The sequence below is a fragment of the Podarcis muralis genome, chromosome 15, assembly GCF_964188315.1.
Source record: "Podarcis muralis chromosome 15, rPodMur119.hap1.1, whole genome shotgun sequence".
In the NCBI taxonomy this organism is placed as follows: domain Eukaryota; kingdom Metazoa; phylum Chordata; class Lepidosauria; order Squamata; family Lacertidae; genus Podarcis; species Podarcis muralis.
The window spans coordinates 18,889,434-18,917,433 of NC_135669.1; the positions used below are offsets into that span (position 1 = coordinate 18,889,434).

At 45.1% G+C, this 28,000-nt stretch overlaps 1 protein-coding gene across 1 annotated transcript; it reads left to right on the top strand.

Moving 5' to 3' along the window:
• The first annotated feature begins 1,210 nt into the window (after nt 1-1,210).
• LOC114585890 (G protein-activated inward rectifier potassium channel 4-like) lies at nt 1,211-27,937 on the top strand. The gene is made up of 4 exons (XM_028708766.2): nt 1,211-1,367; nt 14,344-14,622; nt 16,111-17,359; nt 27,181-27,937. The coding sequence occupies exons 2-4, from the start codon at nt 14,404-14,406 to the stop codon at nt 27,537-27,539; spliced, it is 1,827 nt and encodes a 608-aa protein (XP_028564599.2). The 5' UTR covers nt 1,211-1,367; nt 14,344-14,403; the 3' UTR covers nt 27,540-27,937.
• Nucleotides 27,938-28,000: the final 63 nt, after the last annotated feature.

Here is a 28,000-nt window from a genome sequence, read left to right on the forward strand (position 1 = left end):
TACATGAGCACTGCTCCACAGCATTTGATATTTTCATTCACATATATTCATTCAAAATAAGATGGGTTTATGAAACAATTCTATATTCTCCCACCCCGCTGACGAAGATCTACGAAACAGCAGTCAATAGCTGGAATCTCTATTCAGTGTTGGACATTATATTTGCTGAATACACAAACTTCACAGCTTATCTTTCATCTTACAAAATTTGGTACCTCGCTTCATTCAAAGACTTTCAGAGACTTTGAGTCTAAGATTTCATTTTGAACTTGTTATTGTTTGAAGGAATTCTATAAAGATTGTCTATTACGTATATATATGGTCATTGTGTTGCCTAAACATTGTTGACCTGCTTAATGTCCAGCCTGACGAAGAGTTCTGGTGGATCCAGAAACTTACTTGCTGTTTTGTGACATTTTGGTTCGTCATAATCATGGTTTCCCAAACTAGGGTCTCCAGTTAGGTTTGGGCTACCGTTCCCATCATCCCTGACCACTGGCCCTGCTAGCTAGGCATCATGGGAGTCCAAAATCAGCTGGAGACCCAAGTTTGGGAAACCCTGGTCATAATAAACGGATTTTCAAAAGAGAAAAATGCCAGGTTTTAGGAGAAGGGCCACTGATCAGTGGTAGGGCATCTGCTGTGCACACAGAAGGTCCCAGGTTCAATGCCTGGCATATCCAGGTAGGACTGGTAGTACCCTCTGGCAGTGTGGACACAACCGAGATAGATGGACCAATGGTCTGACCTCAGCTTCTTATGTTACAACAGCATGCAAGACTAAGGGAAAGCACCTCTCTCCCTCTACTTAGGTTTTGGTGGGTTTCTCTCTGAGAAACCTCAATCACCTGGTCTGCAGAAGGTTGGCAAATATCCCCCCGGGTGACAGGGGCACCACCCTCATCCCTCTTGCTCCACCACAGCACAGGCACTGCTTGTGTTGCCAATCAGGGTTTCTCCCCGCGATGTTGCCTGCCAGCTCTCTCACAGCTGAAGGATTTCCAGGAACTTGGCATTTCATAATATGTGCGCCAGCGAGGATTACAGCAAGAATGGCTAGGAACACCACAAATCCGATTGGTGCAGAGTAGCTGGGTTTCCCTTCTCTCTCCTCCTCCTCCTCCTGGGTTTGAAACATAACCCCAACTCAATATGTTCATAAGGAGGAGGTGGTGGGTCAATTGGCAATCTTTGCCAGGAGTGTTCGCCTTTCTTGTTTTGGAGGGGCTATGCTTGCATGAGCAGCCTAGGCACATGGTATATTCTGTGAGTGGTGAGGGGGGAGGGGAATCCTTCCTCCATCGACTTCTGTCTGGACCAAGGAGGATTTCCTTGTGAGCCGCCGAGATCTGCAAAAGGCAGATGGGGTAAGCTAAGTCAGACATACACAGCCTGTGTGCACAGATAGGCTTTTTATCAGTGGTAGCCGGTGATCAGTAAAACTGGTGGGGCAGAAGGCAGGGAGACCAGCTGTCTTTGGGGCCTGAGCTAATGACTGGCAAAGCCACCCCTTGACTGGTTGCCAGTGTGTTTAGAGTGCTGGACTAGGACCTGGGAGACTGGAGTTCAAATCCCCACTTAGCCACGAGGCTCACATTGGGGGACTTTAGATCAATCACTGTCTGCCTCAGCCTAAGCTACCTCATATGCTATTTAACACTTTCGTGAAACCACTGGGAGAAGTTGTCCGGAGTTTTGAGGTTTCCAGTATGCTGACGACACCCAGCTTTATTTCTCCATTCTACCTGAATCCAAGGAAGCTGTCTCTGTCTGTCAGTGTCTGTGCCTCCTCCACAAGAGGTCCGGAGGGTGGCAGCACGAGAATGGGCCTTTTCTGCCGCAGTTCCCCATTTGTGGAGTGCTCTCCCCAGGGAGTTTTGTCTGGCACCTTCATTATACAGTGGTACCTCAGGTTACATACGCTTCAGGTTACAGACTCTGCTAACCCAGAAATAGTACCTCGGGTTAAGAACTTTGCTTCAGGATGAGAACAGAAATCGTGCTCCGGCGGCGCGGCGGCAGCAGGAGGCCCCATTAGCTAAAGTGGTGCTTCAGGTTAAGAACAGTTTCAGGTTAAGAACAGACCTCTGGAATGAATTAAGTACTTAACCCGAGGTACCACTGTACACCTTTAGGCGCCAGGTGAAAATGTTCCTTTTCAACCAGGCTTTGGCTAACATCCTATACCCTTTTATATGTGTTTGTGGGAGAGCGTGGAGAGTATTGTTTTGCTTTGTTTTACCAATTTATTTTGTGCTTTGATGCTGTGTTTTTATTTTGTCAACTGCCCTGAGATCTTCGAGTGAAGGGTAGTATAATCAGCAGCAGCATCATTATCCAGACAGACAAAATAAGACAACGCAGGGATGCCCTTGGTCAGATGGAGGAAGGGACGCGGCTGGCGCTGTGGCTTAAACCACTGTGCCGCTTGGCCTTGCCGATCGAAAGGTCAGCGGTTCATATCCCCGTGACAGGCTGAGCTCCCGTTGTTCGGTCCCAGCTCCTGCCAACCTAGCAGTTCGCAAGCATATCAAAGTGCAAGTAGATAAATAGGTACCACTCCGGTGGGAAGGTAAACGGTGTTTCCGTGCACTGCTCTGGTTTGCCAGAAGCGGCTTAGTCATGCTGGCCACATGACCCAGAAAAACTGTCTGTGGAAGTGGACAAACGCTGGCTCCCTCGGCCCGTAAAGCGAGATGAGCGCCACAACCCCAAAGTCGTTCACGACTGGACTTAATTGTCAGGCGTCCCTTTACCTTTACCTTTAACTTTAAAGCAGTGAAGAGGGATTGAGTCTGTGCTGCAGTGGCGTAGCGTGGGGGGTGCAGGGGGGGCCAGCCGCACCGGGCGCAACATCTGGGGTTAGGGCAAATTCACAGGTTAGGGGGCGCAAATCCACGGGTTAGGGGGCGCAAATCCACGGGTTAGGGGGCGCAAATTACTTGCCTTGCCCTGGGTGCTGACAACCCACGCTACGCCACTGCTGTGCTGGATGGGTTAATACTCCTCCTGAAGACACAGGTTCACGGTTTAGGCATGCTCTTGGGCTCAGCCCTGAGTATGGATGCTCAGGTCTCTGTGGTGGCCAGAATTGCATTTGCTCAGTTAAATCTAGTGCACCAGTTGTGCCAGTTTCTTGAGATGTCTGATTTGGCCACAGTGGCACATGCCTTAGTTAGATCCCATTTGGATTACTGTAGCATGCTCTGCATGGGGACTGCCTTTGAAAATAGCTCAGAAACTTCAAACGGCTCAAATAACTGCGGCCAGATTGTTAACCAGAGCTGGTTATAGTGAGCATGTGACTCCTTTGCTGCAACAGCTCCACTGGCTGTTTCCCAGCACAATTCAAAGTGCAGGTTATGACCTCTTTTTAAAAAATTATTTATTTGGTTCTTCAAATTAAATTTTTACAGAGATATGATATATCAAACATAAACATCCTGGACTTCCATCCTCCCCTTTGTGTGTCCTATTATTAATCACTTCCTCCTGCATCTTTTATGATGATCCAAATCTTTTACATTTCCATTGTGTCCTTGGAGAATCTAGACAGGCTCCCTCTTTGTTGTCCTTATGCCGGCATGTGAATACTTTCTTGTTCCAACAGGCTTTGGGGGGATTGACTGCTTTATTGAAAGGACTGGGGCCATGCTGATTTCATTGTAATCATTTGTATGCTTTTATACAGATTTTATATATGTATATAGTATGAATTCTACATTTTATTTTAGTGGTTCCCATTTTTATCTGCAAGCCACCTTGAATCCTGCTAGGGATATAATAGTAGAAGTAATAATAATAATAATAGGAATAAAACGGGGAGAATTATGTAAGCCACATTGAGCTCCTTGGATGAAAGGTGGAATATAAGTGTAATAATAATCATAATAAAGTAAGAAGGCAGGCAGGTGGGGGCTCGCTGAGGCAGACAGAGGTTGGTGGCGAAGTGCCCCATTTTCCTTAATGGACCACCCTCTGCTAGTTTTAATCCTTATGGGGCCATGGAACCTGTGTGTATTCGTAGAGATTTTCATTAGGAAAATGGCAGTGGGGCAAAATGGTGCTTGAGAATCCCCCCTCTGTCTCCACAGACATACTTGCTAAAATGTAAGACATTGTAGTTTCAATCAAGGCGCTCCTTGCCTTGTCTGGTTTGACTGTCAGACTTACCTTTGGTTTCTTACCTTTTTACACATGCTTGCCTTAAAATCCACACCTCAGTATGATCATCAATGTCACTTGGCATTTTCTGTCCCTTCAAGGACTTTGTCAAGGAGTGCATGAATGGGCTTGCTCCATTTGGCCCTCCCAGTAACCCTGCAGGGTAGGGTAGGCTGACAGGGAAGGGCTTGCCTAATGCCACCCAATGTTTTTGGTCTCTGTCCCAGTTCCATGATGCCCCCCTCACTCCAATGGGCATCTTCAGGGTCTAAACTTGACATTAATGTGCTTGCATTTAACATGCATATTTCTTTTCTTTTCTTTTTCTAAATGCAAATAGTATTAGCTGGCTGTGCATATGCGTGTGATAATTCTTGGCGTCATAACTGCCGTGAAGAATATATGTCATTCTTTCCTGCCCTGCCATAGTTCTGATGAAAATCTCTCTTCTGAAATTGGCATTTGCTTTGGGAGGTGCAAAGAGGAAAATCCCCCTCCCTCATGCAGAGAACATCTTCAGAAGAAGGATTTTGCTCAGGGTGGTAGCAGGGGAGGAAAGGGTTACATCCCCCCTCCCCAGCTGCTATAATCCTGGTTCTTCTTAGAGCTGTGTCCAAGCATGTTTAATTCCAAGAACACATTTAGTTCATTCTCAGGATGAATGTACAGAAAGGTGCCAGAACCGAGATCTTTGCTGGTGAAGAGAACCCATATATACCTGTATCTTGGCCCCAAGGTGTATAGGACTCTATAAACCAAAACCAGCACCTTGGACTTAGCCCAGTAGCTAATTGGCAGTCATGTTGGGGTCCAACATCTGGAGATCTACAGATGTTTCCCAGCCGCTGCTCTAAATGTATCGCCTTTATCCTCTGCTTCAGACTTCTTCCTTGACAAGACTCAACATCCCTAAGGTCCTGTTGTTTGAGTGTTCCAAACTGATGTTCCAACTGATGTCGGAGCGTGGAGGGGAGAACCAATACAAATAGCTGTGATGCCACACTCTTGGGCCATGAAGTCCTGTTCATACGAACATAGGCAGCTGCCTTATGTTGACTGAGACAGGCAACTGGTCCATTGGAGTCCAATACTCTTTTAGGTGGAGACATGGTGTATCTAACTGGAAGCCTTCCTTGAGCAAAGCACAGGTTCTTCAGTTGAGCGATTCCCCCATACAATTCCCCAGACCATTCCAATTCCCCAGTTTCACAACTGGGCCACTGAACCACTGTGTTCCCTTTCCCAACTGCCGTGCCTCCGGATGTCTTTTCACATACACCTGATCAGGAAGGAACAGAAAGGTGGCTTGGACAGGTGTGCCTGTGGGTACTTTGAACCTCTGGCATGTATTTTGAGCATCTAGAATGAGATGTATTAGAAGTAGATCACTTGTAAAGGGTCAGAAATATGTGGCCAACTCCCCCCAGGATAGCCAGTTTATCGGGGATGATGGGAGTTGTAGTACAGCAAGATATGGAGAGCTGCAGGTTCCCCAGATTTGCTCTAAAGAATCCATCATGGTTGCTAGCCAGTCATTCCTTTGATTGGGAAATTGCTTGCTAATGGCCCACAGTGGGTGGCTGATGTTTTCTCAGCAGAAGCTAGTAGTTGGAAGAGGTCACCCTTGCAAGAATTAGCCATCAGAGCTTTGAGAAGGTGACCTGCTTAGGGGAGGGACTGATGTAAAGTATGAAGGGCAAATAAAATGTGCATTTTGTGGGACAAGAGATACAGGTGAGAGTGAGATGAGGACTTTGGTGACGTTGGGGAGTGGATCTCTTGCCTGGCAGCAGTGCTTATGCTGTTTTGGATCATACCCAAAAGCTCATCTAGTCCAGCACCCAATTCTCATGAAGGATCAATGTGTATATTGTCCCTTAATTCGAACTAGTTGGCTTTCTGTCGCAGTTTTCCACTCTTGCACAATGCGAACACTTGCTGAATTGTAGGGTTTAAAAATTTCCCAGCAAGAAAATTCTCACCTGAAAAGGAGGGGGAGTGAAGCACAGGACCAGCATGCTGAAGAAATTGTGCAAATATGTACGTGAAAGTGCATCTATTTGCATGAATGCTGGATGAAACCAGTTCCCTGACTAAGTGTTGTGAAATGCTGCCAGGATCACGGGGCAGAAGGTTCTCAGGCTTCGCCCATCCAACCTCCTCCTCCTCCTCCCACCTGGCACCTGCTCAGACTGCTTTGAACCTGGAGGGAAGGGCTAAGAGATGCTTGCTGCCTCTTCAGCCTGGGCAATGCTATTATGTCACATAATTGGCTTAGCCATCTGCTATTACACTGTCAGCCCCCACACCCTAACCAAACATGGATGTGCAACTGGACTTGGCTGTAAACCCATTATTTTGACACACCAGTGACTGAGACGGGAGATCCCTCACCACAGCGGTCAAACCCAACCTCTAACCTGCCACCACTTGCCATCTGGCATGGACAGGGGCGTGATGGGAAGGCAAATCACAGCAAATGACCAGCTAAAGGAAAGGCTGTTTTTCTCGCTAGACTTTAGACTGCTTAGCTTTCGTCCTCTTTTGCCCCAGCTAGTTCCAGCTGGGAGCATTAGGGTTGCCCTGTGGGGGTCTGTGCAAATACAGGCATCCTCTTTCCACAGAGAGGCATGCAGATTACCTCTGTGGATTATATATGTTGTGGGTAGTAAGAGCTCTTCTAATGGATCATTCTTAGCACCCTCACCAAATGTTCTTGGGAGAGAAGATAAAAAAAACTAATGCCCATCTGCAGTATAGATTCCCTGGTGGGTCCCCCCTTTTTTTTCTTTTGCAGTTTTGGCAATGGTATGGGTTCAAGCATTTCTTGCAGAGCAGTCAATAGGAATGGGGGAGAAATTTGGTTTTGTGCATGTTTAACGAGAAACTATCAAGTTTGCACTTCTTGAATTGAAAGAAAGCTAACCTTTGCATTTTGCTATGCAATTTCCCACCCAAACATTAGGCTGTATCAGCTAAGTTCTACTAAGAGTAGATCCATTGAGATCTAAGTTAGATGCATCCATTAACTTTAATGGGTTTACTCTGAATAGAATGAGTATTGGACGCAAGCCAATGTGTACAAAAAAATGCATATATTAGAGCAAGTGACATACAAAAAATGCATTGCCTTAGGGGGAAATTGCTTGCAAATAGGTGTATATTAGTCACCATTGCATGCTAGGGTGTGTTCCTTAGGAGAAATTCACACTACAATGCTGATGAATTTTCATGCGGATTTTAAAGGGATCTCAAATTGCTGCAGAAATGTGGAGAACCTAATTTAAGATTGGAAAAATGGAATTGACATATCATCCATCCCTCTTGCCAGCCCGAGTGGCAGATCCCTGGTTTTGAAGGTCACTTCAAACAAAGATCTTGCATCTCTGTCTTTCTTAGCCTGCACTTTTTCAAATCTTCATGGATGTCTTCTGAAGACTGAGATGCAAATGGCAGCCTTTGCTGCTTCTAGCTCATTTGGACTCAAAATGCACTCTAAAGCGCTTGCTTTGTACTTCTTAATATTTGAAGGGTCCATGTAATTTCTAAACCTTGGAATGAGGAACTGTGACTGGTCCCAGCTACTGTCACATGAACCCATGGAGAAAAGCGACCATAGCTGTTTCAGACATGGCTGGACACACCCAATGTACACAAGTAATTTTGGATTGTGCCATTAACATGCATATCCCCCAAATTCCAGCCTTGTGTTCCTAGAATTCCTGGTTTTCCCTGTCCACTCCCCATCAGGAGACACTATGGAATACATTTGTCCTCATTCATCAGGGCCTATGGGGACGCGGGTGGCACTGTGGGTTAAACCACAGAGCCTAGGACTTGCTGATCAGAAGATCGGCGGTTCGAATCCCCGTGACGGGGTGAGCTCCCGTCGCTCGGTCCCTGCTCCTGCCAACCTAGCAGTTTGAAAGCACGTCAAAGTGCAAGTAGATAAATAGGTACTGCTCCAGCAGGAAGGTAAACGGCGTTTCCGTGTGCTGCTCTGGTTTGCCAGAAGCGGCTTAGTCATGCTGGCCACATGACCCGGAAGCTGTACACCGGCTCCCTCGGCCAATAAAGCAAGATAAGCGCCACAACCCCAGAGTCGGCCACGACTGGACCTAATGGTCAAGGGTCCCCCCCCCATCAGGGCCTATTACTGGGAGCTGAAGTGCATCAACAATTGCTGGGCACCACGTTGGTTACCTCTGCCATATATAATCATCATCATTACCATCACCTTTAGGATGGAATTCAATGTCGTGCTAAGTGTGGACAAGAAATAAGGTACACTCATGCAATGAGAGAAGACTGTGAGGTGATAGGATGGCCATCTCAAGTACCCGAAGGCCTGTCATGTAGAGGATAGAGTAAGCTTGTTTTCTGCTGCTCCAGAGGATTCAAACTGAAATAAAGGCGATTCTGAGTAAATATTAGGAAGAACTTTCTGATGGTAAAAGCTGTTTGACGGTGGAATGGATTTCCTCAGAATCAGGTGGATTCTCCTTCACTGGAGGTTTTTAAACAGCGTTTGGATGGTCATCTGTCAGGGATTCTTTCTTTTTTTTTAATCAAATTTTTTTTATTGGTTTTCCACAAATTTTTGAACACACCAATAAACAAACAAACAAACAAACAAACAAAAATCATAACCTTATTAAGACTAATCTTATTAACATTGTTAAGTGACTTCCTCATATCCCCCTGCTTGAATTTCAGTGTATATCATTTTAACAGTTTTCCAAAACCTATATTCTCATAAAATTAACTTAATCACTTAACATCTTTCTTACTTTCCTAATCTAAATTTCAACATATTGATTTATCACATTACATATTTAAATCCTAAGCCTATCTGGTATTTGCAAGCTTTTCCAATTAGCATCTGTCAGGGATTCTATAGCTGCAATTCCTGCATTGGGCGTATGATCTTTGATGTCCCTTCCAACACTACAGTGCTGTTATTCCTCCCTCTCCTCCCTGTGTGTGCCCCCTAAACCTGTTCTGGGTTTCCCCTCAATCCCCCAGTTCAAATTTAGAAGGTGCAGGATGAGAAGGGGAAATTGTAGCATGAGTGGACCTTGTTCCACACATGAAACAACTTAGCTGAATCCTCCCTTTAGCATATATGCTGTACAGTGGTACCTCGGGTTAAGAACTTAATTCGGTTCTGGAGGTCCGTTCTTAACCTGAAACTGTTCTTAACCTGAAGCACCACTTTAGCTAATGGGGCTTCCTGCTGCCGCCGTGCTGCTGCATGATTTCTGTTCTCATCCTGAAGCAAAGTTCTTAACCCGAGGTACTATTTCTGGGTTAGCAGAGTCTGTAACCTGAAGCGTCTGTAACCTGAAGCATCTGTAACCCGAGGTACCACTGTATATTGCTTTTAGAATAGCATAAGCTGAACACTGGTGAGGCACATGATACAGCTGTTTTAAAGGCTACCGCAATCTTAGGCTGTCCTAACACAGTTATAGTGTCCGACAGAGCTGGGAGATATCTGCTTTTCAATATTGCGATACATCACCAGCTAAACATCACAATATACTGATATATCACGATGTCTGAAATATGTTGAGGCATTGACTGGCTTTACGGTTTTTCCCATTTTGTGATTTTTGCATAGTGCACACACACACACACGATTCATGATATATTACCAGGTCAAAACTTATGAAACCGATATCACGATCTGGATTTCAAACCGGTTTTGGATGATATATCAATCAGCCCTAGTGTCCAGATGACAGGAAGCATAAGGAAGTTCTGCTCTATTCTGCACTGCTCAGGCCAATGTGGGCACCAGTTTTCAGAAAGGACCCTGACAAACTGGATCATGTATGGAGAATGCTGAAAGGTCTGGAAACCAAGTCCTGTAAGGGGTGGTTGAGAGAGCTGGGTGTGTTTAGCCTGGAAAAGAGGCGGTTGAGAGGAGATATGATAGCCATCATCAAATATCTTAAGGGCTGTCACATGGAGGAGGGCGCATGCTTGTTTTCTCCAGCTCTGGAGGATAGGACCTGAACCAATGGCAGGGCATTGAACCTTGGGGTCCCTTCTATCTCTACAATTCTATGAAATGCATATATGTTTAATAATTGACCCATACAGCCAGTGTCAGATTCTTATATATCCAATTTTAGCTGAGTTGGAGCAGACCCATTTTACAGTTTAAAACACTTGTAGATTTATCATTTTGTTCTTTTTGATGTGTGTGCCTTGATTATATCTTAATGAAAAGCTAGAAAAATAAATTTTCAAACTGTTTCCATGGAAACTTGAAGGTTTCCTGGTAGCTTGTCAGAGGTTTTTCTTTAATGAGAAGATCCATAATTGCAGAGAAGATTCCCAGAAGGATGGGTGGCCTGCCCCAGGCTGCTTTAAGATGTGCTGATCCCCTAAATTACATCAAGTTTAAAAGGCCCTAGAGCAGGCGTAGGCAAACTCGGCCTTCCAGATGTTTTGGGACTACAACTCCCATCATCTCTAGCTAACAGGACCAGTGGTCAGAGGTGATGGGAATTGTAGCCTCAAAACATCTGGAGGGCTGAGTTTGCCTATGCCTGCCCTAGAGCATTGCCAAAATAAAAATGAAAGGTGCCTTATTCTAAAAGAAGCAACAAACTTTTCTATTTGCATGTATGCCAGTACATAGGCAAGGATGCAACTAAAAGCTAACCATCAAACTAAAACATGTATCTTGCAATAAGCCTACAGTCGTACCTTGGTTTTCAAACGTCTTGGGAGTCAAACGTTTTGGCTCCCGAACAATCGAATACTGGAAGTGATTGTTCTGGTTTACGAACGTCCGATGTGACTTCCGCAGCTTCCGATTGGCTGCAGGAGCTTCTTGCAGCCAATCGGAAGCCGTGCCTTGGTTCCTGAATGTTTTGGAAGTTGAACGGACTTCTGGAATGGATTCTGTTTGACTTCCAAGGTACATCTGTATTTATTTATTTTTTTAAAAAAAATTATATCCCACCCTCCCCAGCTGAAGCCGGGCTCAGAGCAGCTAACAACAGTAAAATGATATAACATTATAAAATCAGTTCATTATAAAATCAGTTCAAATTTGCATATGAAATACCTTTACATTTAGTAACTTGTTTGTATTTAGAGGCCCTGCATAACCTGAGGTTCCAAACTGTAGTTTATTTAGCTTGTGCATAAATCCAGCATCGGGAGAACCCCAGTTGCTCTGCCCTTGATTGCAAGAGGGTGTTAGTTGTACTGTGGTATGTGCTCAGAGGCTGCAAAGCCAATGGCAAGGCATAAAGTTGGACTGGGAACCTTTCCTATCTGAAACCTTGGAGATCTGCTGCCACTCAGGGCAAAGGCAATGCTAAGCAAGATATGCCATTGGCCTAACTCAGCACGAGGAAGCTTCCCATGCTTTTAATGAAGGCTTCTCTCCCAATGCAGTTAGAAGCAGTGGCAGCAGGATTTTCATCAGGATTACAGTGCGGAGTAGCCCTCTCTTTCCCCGAGGTGCTGCTGCAATCCTGCTACCTCCATCTGTGAAACATGGGAGGCTTTAATAATCCAAACATAACAATCTGGGATTACGAAACCTCGGAGCGTTGAGGTAGGGGTGGGTGAATCTGTGACTCCCCGTTTCTAAAATTCATTCTAACATCAATTTGTGGGTGGGTATTTTTAAATCCTCTTGAAAATTCATTAGCCTTTTAGTGCAAATTTCTCCTAATATGCACGTTTTTGTAAAGTAATTTCCCCTAATATTTTCCCTCATAAATGCCCTTTTGGGCACACTTTAGTGCACACAATATTGTATGCATCGGAAAATTCAGAGAAGCGTAGATTTCAAAAGATGGCTGTGTTGTTGTTCGCAAATTGTTTTGGAAAGCGTGAATTAAGGAAATTCACTTTTCAATGCAAACTGAATCTAATTCCCCCCTTCCCTATCTTTAAGAAAGTGTCTGTTTGGATAGACGTTTTGGGGACTGATATATCTCTTGCTTTGAGGACAGAGGCCTCTGGTGCTCGCTCACAAACAGGGCAGCCCAGCTAACCTTTTGAAATGACCTTTGCCAGACTCTAATAGGATCTGGTGCTTAAGAGGACCACAGCCTAAATCAGGTGTATTCTGAGCAAAGGCGGGTAAAAATGGAAAGCTTGCATATTTCTCCTGCGGATTCGCTTGGGAGGAGCCCCTTCCTGACCCAGGAAGCCAGTTCAACTCTCGTAATCATGTTGTAACTGGGAATCTCCTCTGTGCAGCTTACATAATACTCTGAAGAATGAGGTTTTGAACTGGTCTGGGTATGGAAGGTTGTCCGAGAGAATCTCGTGAGAGCTAATAATAATAATAATTTCTTATTTATACCCTGCCCATCTGGCTGGGTTTCCCCAGACACTCTGGGCGGCTCCCAACAGATTAAAAACAGAATAAAACATCAAATATTAAAAACTTCCCTAAACAGGGCTGCCTTCGGATATCATCTAAAAGTCAGATAGCTGATCCTTGACATCTGATGAGAGGGCATTCCACAGGGCAGGCGCCACCACCGAGAAGGCCCTCTACCCGATTCTCTGTAACCTCACTTCTCGCAGTGAGGGAACCACCAGAAGACCCTCGGAGCTGGACCTCAGTGTCCGGGCGGAACAGTGGGGGTGGAGACGCTCCTTCAGGTATATTGGGCTGAGGCCATTTAGAACCTCAAGGGATACAAGACACAGGTGGATAGATTGTCCCTCACAGGTACGGTAAATGGTAAAGGACCCCTGGATGGTTAAGTCCAGTCAAAGGCAACTGTGGGGATGTGGCACTCATCTCACTTTCAGGCCAAGGGAGCCGGCATATTTCCACAGACAGCTTTCTGAGTCATCTGGCCAGCATAAGTAAACTGCTTCTGGTGCAATGGGACACCATGATGGAAGCCAGAGTGCACGGAAACACCGTTTACCTTCCTGCTGCAGTGGTACCTATTTATCTACTTGCACTGGTGTGCTTTCGAACTGCTGAATTGGCAGGAGCTGGGACAGAGCTCACCACTGTCACACAGATTTGAACTGCCGACATTCTGATCGGTGGGCCCAAGAGACTCAGTGGTTTAGACCGCAGCACCACCCAGAGGAATGAACATAGGAAGCTGCTTTCTACTGAGTCAGACCATGGGTCCACCACCTAGCTCAGTACTGCCCAGTATCAGTGGCTGTCCAGGGTTTCAGATGGGGGACATTCCCAACGCTGCCTGCTGATGCTGATGATTGAACATTGTGCCTTTTGCATGCAAAACCAGTGCTCTTCCGCTGAGCTGTGACCCCTCCCTATTGGTGGGGTAGGAGAGCTGAAAATAATGTCAATATATTTCACATCTGGCAACCAATGCACCCCTTTGGTTTCAAATAGTACATGGGCAGATGAGTCTAAAAAGCCCGTGACACAGATTTTCATGGCCCTCTAGCAGCTATAGTGGCTCATTTACCAGAAATAATGTATTTAGAGTTAACTCTGGAAGTGTCTACTTGATTCAGAGCAAACTAAACTTCCTGATGCTTTAGGAGGCTTAGTTTGATCAAAATCAAGTACACACTTCCAAAGTTAATGCTAAATACATTACGTCTGGTAAATGAGCCACCGTAGCTAGCAGGGGCCAGCAAAATTTTGTGTCCCAGACTTTTTAGATTCGTCTACCCGGGTGCTCTTTGAAACCAAAGGGGCTCATAGGTTGCCAGATATATTTTTTTTCCCAGCTCTCCTACCCCACTGTATACACGAAATGACTTGAGAGTGATTATCCAGGGATTTCCCCTGCTCTTTCTCTTTCTGTCTCTTTCTTTTTTAAAATTTTATTTATTGATACTTATTCATTCAAAGATATACAGAATTACATACCCATTACAAAGAATATTTTTTATAATATACTAAAACAGCTGCTTCATCTAAAATGGGCAATTTCTTATGGACTTTTGGTGTGAAAGAGAAAATGAGCTTGTAATATCTGGATTTGACGATCGAAAAAATACTGGTTTATAGAAGGTAGAATGGTTGGACCTTAAAGAATACCATATGTAGCTGCAGAGAGCAGGAAGTTCTTTCATTTTACTCTGTCTTGCTTTGGTTTTCTTTCTTTCCCTTTTCTCTTGTTTTCTCCTCTAGATTTCTCCTTTTATTTTCTTCCTTCTGACTTTGCTCTCTCTCTCTCTCTTTTCCTATGGAAGGATCCTTCACCGGAGGAAGCGTAAGGCCCTGGGTTAGGCCCCCACCTTGGCCTGAAACAAATGATGGTTTTGCCCCTGGCTAGCAGCAGCATGGAGTTGCAGCCAGACAACGGGCTCTGTGTCCGCAACAACACTGGCGACTGGAGGCTGAAGTCTGAAGAGTCGCGAAGCCGCAGAAACTCCATCCCCCCAGCGAAGGCTCCAATTGCCAAGCACATGTTGGCTTACCTGCCTCGGCCCCCCACAGAAACAAGCCAATATGGGACCTTTCCTCAGAAGGTACGTGGCTGGGGGACCCAGAGCTCCCTTGCTGGTTGAAACACTCAGGGAATCGCACCTCTCTGAGGGGAGCAGAGGGTCTTCTCACAACTCTCCCTTAACAAGCTACAGTTTCCAGAATTCCTCAGGGGAAAGCTTGCTTGTGTATATACAAGGACGTGGGCATCAGTTTACGATGGGGTGGAAAGTTCACACACGATGAAGGACTTGCTCACAAATTTATTGACAGCTGCACGAATTATGATAGCTAGGAAGTGGAAGGGGCAAGCAGAATATAAAATGGAAGAATGATACAAAGAGGTGTGGGAAATAGCTATTAATGATAAATGAACATGTGTCATTAAGGTAAGATGGGGAATATGCAGGAGAAATGATTTTGAGGAGATATGGAGGGTGTTTGTAGAATTTGTACTGTTAATATGGAAAGGGGTCAAATGACCGTAAGAGGTGTTGAAATTTTGGGAGGTTGGATAGTTACAATGGAATGGTCTTGGTGGTGGGGTGCATGTTTTTATTCTTATTTATTTATGATTATTACTTTGTCCAAAAAAATAATAATTTAAGGATGTGGGCATGTGGGCCCTGGAGGGTTGGCTGGGGACAGGAGAATACAGGCCCCTTACTTTAAAAGGTGGGCCACCCCTAATTTCAACAATAAATGCTTGACTTGAATACTGCTTCCTTCTCTTAAGTTTGAGTGAATTGTCTTACCTTGAACAAAACTTGGATAGAGCAATTCCATCTGAACATGTGCTGTCTCTGATGTCTTTTTGGCACCTACTGAAGATCTCCCTCTTCCAACAAGCTTTTTCAGATATTTTCCCCAGTCTGAATCTATACAGGAATTGTTTTTAAGGTGCTTTATCTCGTGTTGTTTGCCATCCTGGGTTACAAATTTAATAAATGAATAAATAAATAAATGGTGGGACAGATCCAGTTGCCCTGGTGACCAGTTGACAATTTCTAGAAGGGATTTCAGAATGTTTGCAGGGCAGGAATTCACTGAAATTCAGTTCCATCACCTCTCTGGTAGGTGCCACTGCCATTATAAGAGAACAAGGGAGGCGTTCATGGCGAGTTCCAGCACCTCTTTCTCTAGAAAAGTAGCAATAGGAGAAATACATCCTTGCCAAACAAAATAATGTTAGGGGGAGGGCTGCAGCTCAGTGGTAGAACATGTGCTTTGCCAGCAGAGCATCCCAAGTTTGATCTTCAGGTAGGACTGGGAATGTCCTCTGCCTGAAACCACAAAAAGCCACTGCCAGCCATTGTTGGCAATGCTGAGCTAGATGGACCAAGAGACAAACGTGATATAAGACAGCTTCCAAGTTTCTGTCCTTATCTTCTTTGGGGGGGGGGGGGGTGTCCTTCAGCTTCCAATATGGGGTTGTGCTTCAGTGAAGAGCTTCCATGATCAAGCCTTAACTAACGACTCACTATTTTGGAAGACAGAGTTGGAGAGCTTAATAAGTTTGTTTTCTTTTCCAGCCTGAAATGATAGCTGTTTCAATGGGTCCTTTAGACAGGAGCCCCCAGCAAACGGAAACTGCAGCCACCAAGAAAAGTGCCCTGACATGCAACTACGTGTCGGTACCCTGCAGCTCAAACATCCCCAATGACAGGACAGTCCTTCTCCAGCGGAGGCTCAGCACGGTGGAGCAGGTTGTGCCTATCAAGCATCGTCCCAGAGTCTCAATCGATACAGATGAGTTGCCCAGATACCACCGGTCCTCCAGGACTGACCCGCCACCACCTTCTCTGTTGCGGGACCTCAATGCCCGGCTTTATCCCCAGCATGCTTTCAGTGCGCCCAACATCATCAACTCGTCGCGGAACAAAACCCCAACCCGTAGCATCATTTCCGTGCCCTCCTCGGACAAAGGCCAGAGCCGGCGCTGTAAACTCATAGACGATGACCGGCAGTTTGGCTGGGGGAACAAGCAGCAGCGGCAGCGCTACGTCACCAAGGTGGGCAAGTGCCAGGTGAACCTGGGCAACATTCAGGAAAAGAAGAGGTTCCTCTCAGATATCTTTACCACCATTGTGGATCTCAAGTACCGCTGGTTCCTCTTTGTCTTCAGCATGTGCTACATCATCACCTGGGTGGTCTTTGGCATCATATATTACTTTGATGCCTGGGTCCGAGATGATGTCAACCACATAGGTGACCCCGAGTGGAAGGCTTGCATCGAGAACATTGATAACTTCATCTCTGCCTTACTGTTCTCTGTAGAAAGTCAGCGGACAATTGGCTACGGATCTCGGATTGTGACGGCCAATTGCTCAGAAGGGGTCATCTTGCTAATGGCCCAGTCCATCATTGGTTCTATGATTGATGCCCTCATGGTGGGCTGCATGTTTGTCAAGATCTCCAGACCCAAGAAGCGTGCCCAGACCTTAATATTCAGCAAGAAGTGTGTCATCTCCCACCGGGATGAGAAGCTCTGCCTCATGTTCCGAATCGGAGATCTCCGGGACAGTCACATGGTAGATGCAAAAATAAGAGCCAAGCTAATCAAGTCCAGGCAAACAAAAGAGGGGGAGTTCATCCCACTGGAGCAGTCAGAACTGAACCTGGGCTATGATACGGGGGAGGACCGACTGTTCCTGGTGGAGCCACAGATAATTTGTCATGTCATCAATGAGGTCAGCCCCTTCTGGGAGATGTCCGCGGAAACACTGAAGAAGGAACAGTTTGAAATCATCATCATTCTTGAAGGCATTGTGGAAGCCACAGGTGGGTGGACTGTAGAGTAGAACATCAAAGAAGGGGACATATTCTGGAGACCTGTTTGGGTGACCCTACAAACTCAGCATGAGTGAGCTTTGGAGAAATGATCCATGCAGTTCTAATTGCTAGCCCTACCTCACCTCTTCTTTCTTTTCTTCTTCTTTTCTTTATAAAAAAATATTTTTATTGATTTTCCAAATTATTACAGATCAAACCAAATTGCTGTAATACAATTTCTTAAAATCAAGTTCCCTGCTCTCGTTGCAATCATATGACCAAGATTCCCCCCCCCCCCCCATAGCAGCTTCATTTCTTATTTAGTCTCCAGTTGACATCCTTCACTGGCCATCAAACCATTCTTCCAGCTGTCTGCTTTTTCACCTTACAAAACAGCACCTCAGTTTCATCTTGTAAATATATACAGTGGTACCTTGGGTTACATACGCTTCAGGTTACAGACGCTTCAGGTTACACACTCCGCTAACCCAGAAATAGTACCTCAGGTTAAGAACTTTGCTTCGGGATGAGAACGCAGCAGCAGCAGGAGGAGGCCCCATTTGCTAAAGTAGTGCTTCAGGTTAAGAACAGTTTCAGGTTAAGAACAGACCTCCGGAACGAATTAAGTACTTAACCTGAGGTACCACTGTAATAAATTTCAAGTGTGTAGCCCTTCATGTACAATTTTATTCCAGACTTGGAATGTTGAAAGAGTTCAGTTCTTTCTCTCGCCATTCAATCCTTTGCAGTGTTTATCTGAGTGGCACAAGGTCACATTCCATATCATTCCACTGTTATCAAGCTGACATGCAAATGGTAGCCATAGATATCTCACGGAGTGAACCTTCCAGACATCCACCATTAAATTCCCCTCTGGAGTTCTTTCTCAGCACACAATACACAGCAATGTCTTTCCTAAGATTCAACCTCATTTCATTTTTTTTTAAAAGATATTTATTAAGGTTTTTTAAAGACTTGTATAAAATAGAAAAAACAGAAAAAACAGAAAAAACAAAAATACATACATACAAAATACACACTACAACAAGTATAATTTCAATCCCTTATATTCATAAAACCTATTTTCCCGACCTCCTCATGCCTCCCCTTTCTGTATTCTGATCTCTAATTAATTCAAATCAGCAAATCCCTCCCCTAATTTCTATTTAATTTTTGACCTTTCTTTTCTTATTTACCTAATCATTACAGCTGAAAACCACTTAATTTCTGAATCAACATCGTTCTAACATTCCATGATTTTACAATATTTCTTAAGATAGTCCTTAAATTTCTTCCAATCTTCTTCCGCCGACTCTTTTCCCTGGTCTCGGATTCTGCCGGTCATTTCTGCCAGTCCCATATAGTCTATAACCTTCATCTGCCATTCTTCCACGGTGGGTAGATCTTCTGTCTTCCAATACTTCGCGATGAGTATTCTTGCTGCTGTTGTGGCATACATAAAAAAAGTTCTGTCTTTCTTTGACACCAGCTGACCGACCATGCCCAGGAGAAAGGCCTCTGATTTCTTCAGGAAGGTATATTTAAATACCTTTTTCATTTCATTATAAATCATTTCCCAGAAAGCCTTAATCCTTGGGCACGTCCACCAGAGGTGAAAGAATGATTCAACCTCATTTCAGCATTTATCCAGCTGTGGGTCATTTTTCTCTTTCCCCTCACTGCATTTCTCCAGCAACAACCCTGTCCAGCTGTATCATAATTAAAGTCCTTTCAACTTCAGTCGGGGGGGGGGGCAGAGCAAAACCTTATTAAATTCCTTGTAGAACATAAATCAAAAGCCTCCCTCCCTCTTTTTTGAAGTGTCAAACAAATTAGCAACTACACACGTCTCTTCATTGTAGCAGAGGACAAGGGGAAAAAAAGACCATTAAAAAACCACAAGAAAGCACAAAGCTCCTCCCCCCCTTCCCTTTCAGGCTGTTGTAAGGATTCTCAAGCTTAAGAAAACATTCAAATACCTTCAGAAAACCAGTCCCGGTTCTTTCGGTGGCTGATTGATTGCAGCTTATTAGCATATGATACTTCGAGAGCACCTCTTGATTAATGTCAATTATCCAGATTGAGGAGGAACCTTCCACAAATCATGCCAGTAACGATGGCTCGTCCATGGCAAGGGGCACACTCCCAGATCGCTCCCATTCTGCCTTTCAAGTTGGCAGACACAGGATTGCGTGACACTGCGGGGTGCAATGAACTCCCCACTGAGGGGCATTGAGAGGGTTTATGCCAGGGGTCAGCAAACTTTTGCAGCAGGGGCCGGTCCACTGTCCCTCAGACCTTGTGAGGGGCCGGACTATATTTTTTTTTGGGGGGGGGATATGAACCAATTCCTATGCCCCACAAATAACCCAGAGATGCATTTTAAATAAAAGCACACATTCTACTCATGTAAAAACACCAGGCAGGCCCCACAAATAACCCAGAGATGCATTTTAAATCAAAGGACACATTCTACTCATGTACTGGAGTTTCCGCCGCCCATGTCTCTTGAAGGGCGATGATGTTAAAGTTTTGGCTATAGAATGGAATATCTGTAGATTGAGATAAACATCTAGACCAACCGGCTACATTCCAGGAAAGGATATTTAGGGCATTGGCTGATTCTTGGATTTTGGGCACCCTTGGAGATTTTCAGCCATTGATTCTTTAGGGTGGTGGAGTCTTGCATATTTGTAGGGAGGTGGGGTAGGATAGAAAAACCTTTTGTAGTAGGGACTGATTTGGTGTGTTTAGTTTCTCTGACAGTTTTCTCACGTAAAAACACGCTGATTCCCGGACTGTCCGTGGGCCAGATTTAGAAGGCAATTGGGCCGGATCCGGCCCCCGGTCCTTAGTTTGCCTACCCATGGTTTATGCCTCATCTCCTCTCTTTCCCTTGCCTGAATTTCTCCGTAGCTGCTGGAGGGCTACAAAGAACATCCACCATTAACTCATTGGCGCGGCCAGAAACCACCTCATCTCTTCTTTCTCAGGAGAGTAGAGGGTCCTGGGATCTATAGGAGAGCCAGAATACATGTGTCTCCGCACACCTTTCTTGTTACTTACACTCGCCTCATTCTCCTGTTCTGTACATAGCATGCTTCATAGAATCATAGAATCATAGAGTTGGAATAGACCACAAGGGCCATCGAGTCCAACCCCCTGCCAAGCAGGAAATACCATCAGAGCACTCCTGACATATGGTTGTCAAGCCTCTGCTTAAAGACCTCCAAAGAAGGAGACTCCACCACACTCCTTGGCAGCAAATTCCACTGTCGAACAGCTCTTACTGTCAGGAAGTTCTTCCTAATGTTTAGGTGGAATCTTCTTTCTTGTAGTTTGGATCCATTGCTCCGTGTCCGCTTCTCTGGAGCAGCAGAAAACAACCTATCTCCCTCCTCTATATGGCATCCTTTTATATATTTGAACATGGCTATCATATCACCCCTTAACCTCCTCTTCTCCAGGCTAAACATGCCCAGCTCCCTTAGCCATTCCTCATAAGGCATCGTTTCCAGGCCTTTGACCATTTTGGTTGCCCTCCTCTGGACACGTTCCAGTTTGTCAGTGTCCTTCTTGAACTGTGGTGCCCAGAACTGGACACAGTACTCCAGGTGAGGTCCGACCAGAGCAGAATACAGTGGCACTATTACTTCCCTTGATCTAGATGCTATACTCCTATTGATGCAGCCCAGAATTGCATTGGCTTTTTTAGCTGCCGCGTCACACTGTTGGCTCATGTCAAGTTTGTGGTCAACCAAGACTCCTAGATCCTTTTCACATGTACTGCTCTAAAGCCAGGTGTCACCCATCTTGTATTTGTGCCTCTCATTTTTTTTTGCCCAAGTGTAATACTTTACATTTCTCCCTGTTAAAGTTCATCTTGTTTGTTTTGGCCCAGTTCTCTAATCTGTCAAGGTCGTTTTGAAGTGTGATCCTGTCCTCTGGGGTGTTAGCCACCCCTCCCAGTTTGGTGTCATCTGCAATTTTGATCAGGATGCCCTTGAGTCCATCATCCAAGTCATTGATAAAGATGTTGAATAAGACCGGGCCCAAGACAGAACCCTGTGGCACCCCACTAGTCACTCTTCTCCAGGATGAAGAGGAACCATTGATGAGCACCCTTTGGGTTCGGTCAGTCAGCCAGTTACAAATCCACTGAGTGGTAGCATAGTCAAGACTGCATTTTACCAGCTTCTTTACAAGAATATCATGGGGCACCTTGTCGGCACCTTGAAGGCTTCAAATGTCTGTCCCAATCTTTCTGCAACCTCATGCCCTTCAGATGTTTTGGATTCCCAAGCCCCATCATCCCCAGGCAGCATGGGCTGGTGATAATCAAGCAAGTTGGAAGAAATACTTTTTTCTTTCTTTTTTATTATTATTTATTGAATTTATATAACTCCCTATACCCAGGGGTCTCAGGGCAGTTCACAGAACAAAATCATGATCTAATACTACAAAATACCTAGTAAAAATAAAAATAGCAACCTAATAACCCCCCCCCCCCAAAAAAAAAAACACATTTTAAAAGGGCATAGGATATAAATCGGATCAACCAAAGGCCTGGTTAAAAAGGAACATTTTTGCCTGGCACCTAAAGGTGTATAATGAAGGCGCCAGGCAAACTTCCCTGAGGAGAGCATTCTATAGAAGGGGAGCCAATGCAGAGAAGGCCTGTTCTCGTGTTGCCACCTTCCAGACCTCTCGAGGAGGGGGCACACAAAGAAGGGCCTCAGAAGATGATCTCAGGGACCGGGTAGGTTCATATGTCATCTTTCAGTTAGGAAAAAAAATGTGGGTCATTTACAATATATACAGTGGTACCTCGGGTAACAGACGCTTCAGGTTACAGACTCCGCTAACCCCAAAATAGTACCTCGTGTTAAGAACTTTGCTTCAGGATGAGAACAGAAATCGTGCAGAGACAGTGGGAGGCCCCATTAGCTAAAGTGGTACCTCAGGTTAAGAACGGTTTCAGGTTAAGAACCGACCTCCAGAACGAATTAAGTTCTTAACCCGAGGTACCACTGTAATCAAAACCATCTCAGTCAAAATTCATCAAAGGTTAAAAATCTGGTAGTTTTTTTAAAAAGATGTTTAACCTGACATCTCTAGGCAATCAGTACTGGTGCCAGGCAAACATTCCCAGGAAGAAAATTCCATAAATGGAGGACCACAACTGAAAAGGGCTTCTCCTCAGTCTCCAGCCAATTTAAGTCGTATGGCTGGAGTTTCCAGAGAAGCAACTCAGAAGAAAATCAGTCTTTGGACAGGCTGATGTGGGTGTGCTTCCTCCTTCCCTGGGTTCAACAACATGGAGGAATTTAAATGTGAGCACCATCACTTTGTGCTCAGGTAACCAAGCTGAGAGACATAATCAGAGTAGTTTATAAGCAATTCAAGAACAAAGGAATTGCTGTTAAACAAAAGTAACATTTATTTGCGGGTGGAGGGAGGGAGCATTATGCAACACAACACACTAGCATATTTAATTCAGCCAGTAATTTATGTGTGCAAATGCATGTATAAGCACTGCCATCTCTGAGCATATCAATTAGGATTTTTTGTTCATTTGTTTTTAAAGTGGAATCCGCACTCTCAAGTGAAAGAAATGTGAACGTTTATTAAATTAGGGTTGCCATATTTCAAAAAGTGAAAATCTGGACACAAAAGTTGTGCACCTACAGTGGTACCTTGGTTCTCGAACTTAATCCATTCCAGGGGTCCGTTCGACTCCTGAAACTATTTGAAAACCAAGGCGTGGCTTCTGATTGGCTGCAGGAGCTTCCTCAACTCAAGCAGAAGCTGCATCGGACTTTCGGCTTCCGAAAAACATTCGCAAACCAGAACATTTACTTCCGGGTTTGCTGCGTTTGGGAGCTGATTTATTCGGGAGCCAAACCACCCGGGAACCAAGGTACCACTGTATTTTTAAGGACACTGGTCAAAAAAGCAACACTTCCAATATGAACTGCAATATGCCTGGATTTTCCTGGACATTTTGTCTGATTTCTGAAAATTCTGGAAGCTATTTTCAGTGTCCGAATCATGGACATATCCGGGAAATTCTGGATATATGGCAGCCCTAATGAAATGCACACAGAATAAACATCACAGAGACAAATCAAATCAAAACATAATTATTTGCAATGCAGGATGGCTGTGTCCTATGCCATCTGGTGGTCATTCCTCTCTGTCTTGTCATTTCCAGAGGGCCTGCTTATTAAGCACTCAACATGATTAGTTTGCACAAAGTTTGTGGGGAGGTTAGATGACATCGACCACTTATTGAGCATTCATTCTGATTTGTTCGTGGGAAGGTTATAAAGTACTGCATCAACCAGGCATGATCCCCAAAGATCACAAACTGTCTGCTGGGGCAGGGGAAGTGAGTTTGTTGTGCAAGAACTCCAGAACTACCGTATTTTTCGCTCTATAGGACGCACTTTTTCACCTCCAAAAATTAAGGGGAAATGTGTGTGCGTCCTATGGACCGAATGCAGGCTCCTTAGCTTCAGCGATAGCAACACGAAGCCTCCGAAGCACAGAGGGAGCACTCCCTCTGTGCTCCGGAGGCTTCGCGTTGCTTTCGCTGAAGCCTGGAGAGCGAGAGGGGTCGGTGCACACCGACTCTCCTGGCTTCAGCAAAAGGACCCTGAAGCCTCCGGAGCGCAGCGGGAACTCGTGCTGCGCTCTGAAGGCTTCGGTTCCTTTTGCTTGAAGCCGGGAGAGCAAGACTCTCCCGGCTTCAGCAGAGAGGGAGAGCTGCACTGCGCCCCTTCAGCGAAGCAGGAGGAGAAATGGAAGGGGCTCCGTTTCTCCTGTTGCTTCACCGAAGGGGCCCTGAGCAGAGAGGGGGAGATTTTTTTTTCTTGTTCTTCCCCTCTAAAACAAGGTGCGTCCTATGGTCCAGTGCGTCCTATTGAGCGAAACGATACTTTAATTGCAAAGCCTGAATTTGCTGGTCTGTGACTGAATCCCACCTCAAAATAGCAAAATCCTAGAAGTGCCCTTTCTCACATACTGGCAAAATTGTTGGAAGAGGGAGCAGCAGTTTGGACAATTCCTTTTTTAAAAAGCATTATTGAATTCCCTGCTTAAAAAAACAAAACAAAAAGCCACCAACATGAACAACTGAAAGCATCTAATGGGGGTTAAAAATAACAACTTGAATCCACATAAAAGAGCTTATTAAACAGCTGGCCATGTTCCAGCAAAAGCTCTTTTCATATCATCCCCTCTTCAAGCCTGCCTTGTAGTGTCTTCACCGTTTTCCTGGTGGAATTTAAGAGTTTGGAGTCTGGTAGGTCTCCTTGCTGGGGAGAGAATGCCACAACTTGGGCAGCATGGCCTGATAAATGGGGCTGCTTTTTCAGGCCAGCATCTGAGCCCCCAAATCACTTGCTTGGGTGCTCAAATTCTGTTCACGTATAAATATTGTCCCTTGAAGTCAGAACATGAACTGAGACAGTTTTGTGAATTTTGTACACTGGCTTCCGTACCATGCATTTAAAACACGCTGTGTCCCCCAAAGAATTCTGGTTACCGTGTGTGGAACATTATAGGCTAAAATTGGGGAGAGTCGAGGTGGGACTGGTTTTCCCCTTAAGAGGGTCCCCTACCCTTCTCCCCCTATAATACGTGCACAGAATAAGATCAGATAATTCAATCAGTAACAGAAATGGGAGCAGAAATTGCCATTATTTGAACATTTGACCGACATGAGGAAGGGAAAGCATGTAAATATAAGCAGTACACACTATTGTGATTTTTAAAATCTACAAATGTTACACAAATTTGTTGTTTTCTGAATTGTTTTTTGGCATTCCCCTTCCATTGAAATGCACCGAAATTGGTCTTAGTCACAGCAGATAGTGAAACAAACAACGTAGGTTTTAGCAGAAGCCCATACGGTGGTGGAACGGGAGCAGGAGTTGATTGGAACCAACACGGAATATGACAGATATCACTGCCCTGGCACAGAATGAGATTCCTCCCAGTTCTGATTCTATGAAGCCGATATTCCTGGTGACTAGCATCTTGTTTGTGCAATTGGATACCCTGATATGACAACCACTTAGCCTCTGTTCAAAAAGCAAATTGGAGGTCAAAACAAGTAGAAGTGAGTGAAGTGATCATAGCTGAGAGGCAGAACAGATGCTTTGCCTGCAGAAAGCCCCAGTTTCAATTCCTTATGTGGCCAGTGAAAAGGGTCAGATAATAGATGGGAAGCATCCTCTCCTAGGAATCCTGGAGGACAGGTACCAGTCAGAAAACACTGATCTAGGTGGACCGAAGGCACAGTGGAAGATGCTGTTAGGGCCCCATTCTCTTTGCATGCAGAAGGTCCTGGGTTCAGTCCCCAGCATCTCTGGTTAAAGGGGTCAGGTGATGGGAAAGAATCCCCTTTGCCACCACTTGAGACCCTGGACCACCACAGAAAACCAGAATGGGCAAAATGAGCAGAGTTTGACCTGGTATAAGACCACTTCCTATGGAAGAGTCAAATCCAATCCAATATTTATCACAGTCAGTGAGCATCATAATAAAAAAAGACCAAGATAAGATGCACATTGAACACATCCAGATGGGCATAACAGAGTAAAAACAATAAAATAAAAAAGTAAAAGTAGCACGGAGTGAAACAAAATGGGCACCAACATTTTAAAAGTTGTAGTTGTAACCAGTACTCCCCCCCCCCCCCTGAGGAGGGGGCGTTACTCAAGGATACACAATACTGGCACCTTTTTTTCTAGAAGAAAAGCACGGCCTGTAACACAAACTTCAAAGAGAGAAATGTAGAAATGCCTGAGGTCAGTTCCTGGCGGGTTTTGCTCGCTGCAGCACATCACTTGATCACCCTGAGAGCGATAGATGGAACAGCATCATCAATGCCTGGCAAGGTCAGGTGTCTTGACTCAGCTCCTTATTTCCTGGGATAAGTTGTCCTGTCAACATGAGGCAGCTTGTTAACTTTGGTGGGTTGAGTTCATGGCTGTACAGAAGAGAGAGGGAGGTCTTATGTTCAATCTCCAAAATCTTTGATAGGGCTGGGAGACCTGTTTGAAATTACAGAGGCCCTTTGTCAGTCTCAGTGGACAGTATTGAGCTGGATAGACCAATGACCTGATGAAATAAAAGAGCTATATCCCACATTCCTAAATGTGGGAAGTTCAAGACACAATCATACCTTGGTTCTCAAACAGCTTAGTTGATGAAGAAATCGGCTCCGGAACGCAGAAAACGCAGAAGTAAGTGTTCCTGTTTTCGAACGTTTTTTGAAAGCCGAACATCCGACGCGGCTTCCGCTTGAGTGCAGGAAGCTCCTGCAGCCAATCGGAAGCCGCACCTTGGTTTTCGAACGGTTTCAGAAGTCAAACAGACTTCCGGAATGGATTAAGTTTGAGAACCAAGGTATGACTGTAGTTGGGCACATGTGTCTTACAGAAACAACCCCAAAGTCCTCATTTCATGCAACACTCTAAGTCACAAAGCCAGTTCCAGGTTTCTGGGGGCCTTTGTTCCCCTCCTTTTTCTACTTGAACCCCACACTCTCCCTCTTGCACCCCCCTTAATGTAAAACAACTCTTGACCCATGTGGCAATCCCTACACAAAAATATGGGGGTTGCCAAATTCAGACAAGGCCAATGTTTCAATTTCCACTCTTTGTCCTCCATGTTTTTTTCTGCAAACAACATAACTTAGATGTATAACTTAATCTGCGATGCTATACATGCTTCCCCAGGAGTAAGTCCCATTGAATCCAATAGGACTGTATGGTGTCTTCCACATTTCCTACTGCCCAATAACATTCCCTTTCCCCCAGGAATGACGTGTCAAGCCCGGACCTCCTATGTGGAGGACGAGATCCTGTGGGGCCACCGCTTTGAGCCTTGCATGACGTTGGAGAAAGGCGCCTTCCGTGTAGATTACACCCGCTTTGAGAAGACCTTTGAAGTCCAGACGCCAGTGATTAGCGCACGGGAGATGTATGAACAGCGGGAGATGGAAAACCAGGACCAGTCGACTCTCAGCTTGTACTGGGACCATCTGCTGCACCCCTGTCTGTCAACAGACCTCAACAACGATGGTCCCAGTGAGGAAGGCCTCTCCAAGCTGGGCTTCTCCAACATCACAGAAGAGGAGAGAAGCAGCGAATACAAAAATCCAGAGGCCAGTGTTTAAGCAACCTCAGGCATTCAGGGCTTCTCTTTCAACCAACAGGAACCAAGAATAAAGCGATGCCCTTCATATTCGCAGGAGGGTATCTGCCATTTTTTTCACATCATGTTGTGGTTGTTGCACTCCCGGGTGGAGCTGTACGGAAAGAAGGCTTGTCCTGTTTCAGCAAGTCCTCAAACATGTCCCCCTGTCCAGCCATTGTTGACTTCAGGGGACTCTTCCCATCAGCTCTCTCTGGATTTGCCGAGTTAAGATGATGGCCTGAAATAAAATTGCACTACAGGACAGCTCTTGGGGCCGGATCCCTTACAAAAGAGCAACTTTGTGTTCCTGAATCAATGTCCGATTGGGGGTTCTGGTTTCTGCAAGCAGAAGTTCAACGCTGAATCTGTCCCTTTAAAAACAACAACCCAAAACCCTTTTGACTACTTTTATTGGCATATCTATTGCTGTCAAAGCTGGAT